The 528-nt window shown below is 65.3% G+C and overlaps 1 protein-coding gene across 1 annotated transcript in view; it reads right to left on the reverse strand.

The window, feature by feature from the left end:
* Positions 1 to 6: 6 nt before the first annotated feature.
* Positions 7 to 528, reverse strand: part of LOC121024560 (homeobox protein Rhox5-like) — a 755-nt gene continuing 233 nt past the window's right edge. The window contains exon 2 of the mRNA XM_040466769.1: positions 7 to 433. Coding sequence (XP_040322703.1) covers positions 33 to 433 — 401 coding nt within the window. The 3' untranslated portion in view covers positions 7 to 32. The remainder of the gene's footprint in view (positions 434 to 528) is intronic.

A 528-nucleotide genomic window follows, 5' to 3' on the forward strand; every position in this document is an offset into this window, starting at 1 on the left:
CCCGGGCACCCGCGCCCAGCGCAGCGGCCAACTTACTGCGTGGTGGGGCTGGGACAGTGGGTGCTCTGGAACAAGCTCTCCAGCTGGCGCATCTGCTGGGGGGTGAACTTGATGAGGCGACCCACCGGCCACCTCCCTCCCCGAGCGGGACCCGGAGCCACTGCGGGGGGCAACTGCCCCTCCGGCCTTGGCTCCTCCGGCTTCGGCTCCTCCGGCTTCTCATCGCGGGTTTCGCGACCCGCGGGGCACGGATATCCAGCGCCCACATCGCCGGCCCCCTCCTCGCCGTCACCGTCACCATGGTTGTCGTCCCCATGGCTATCTCCTTCCTTCTTGATTTGTATGCCTGCCGCCCACTGCTGAGGTGCGAACTCTGACCCTGCTTCCTCAGCCGCTTGGTCTCTGGTAAGCGACATCCCCACTTGCTTGGTTTCTGCAAAGGAAGAAATCCAGAGACAAATATCAGCATCAGAGCCCGGGCTGTGGGGAGGAGACCAGGGGAGGCATCTGAGGGGTGGCCAGACCGCT

This window comes from Herpailurus yagouaroundi, unplaced genomic scaffold (genome assembly GCF_014898765.1).
Source record: "Herpailurus yagouaroundi ecotype Mexico unplaced genomic scaffold, PumYag 65983, whole genome shotgun sequence".
Lineage (NCBI taxonomy): Eukaryota > Metazoa > Chordata > Mammalia > Carnivora > Felidae > Herpailurus > Herpailurus yagouaroundi.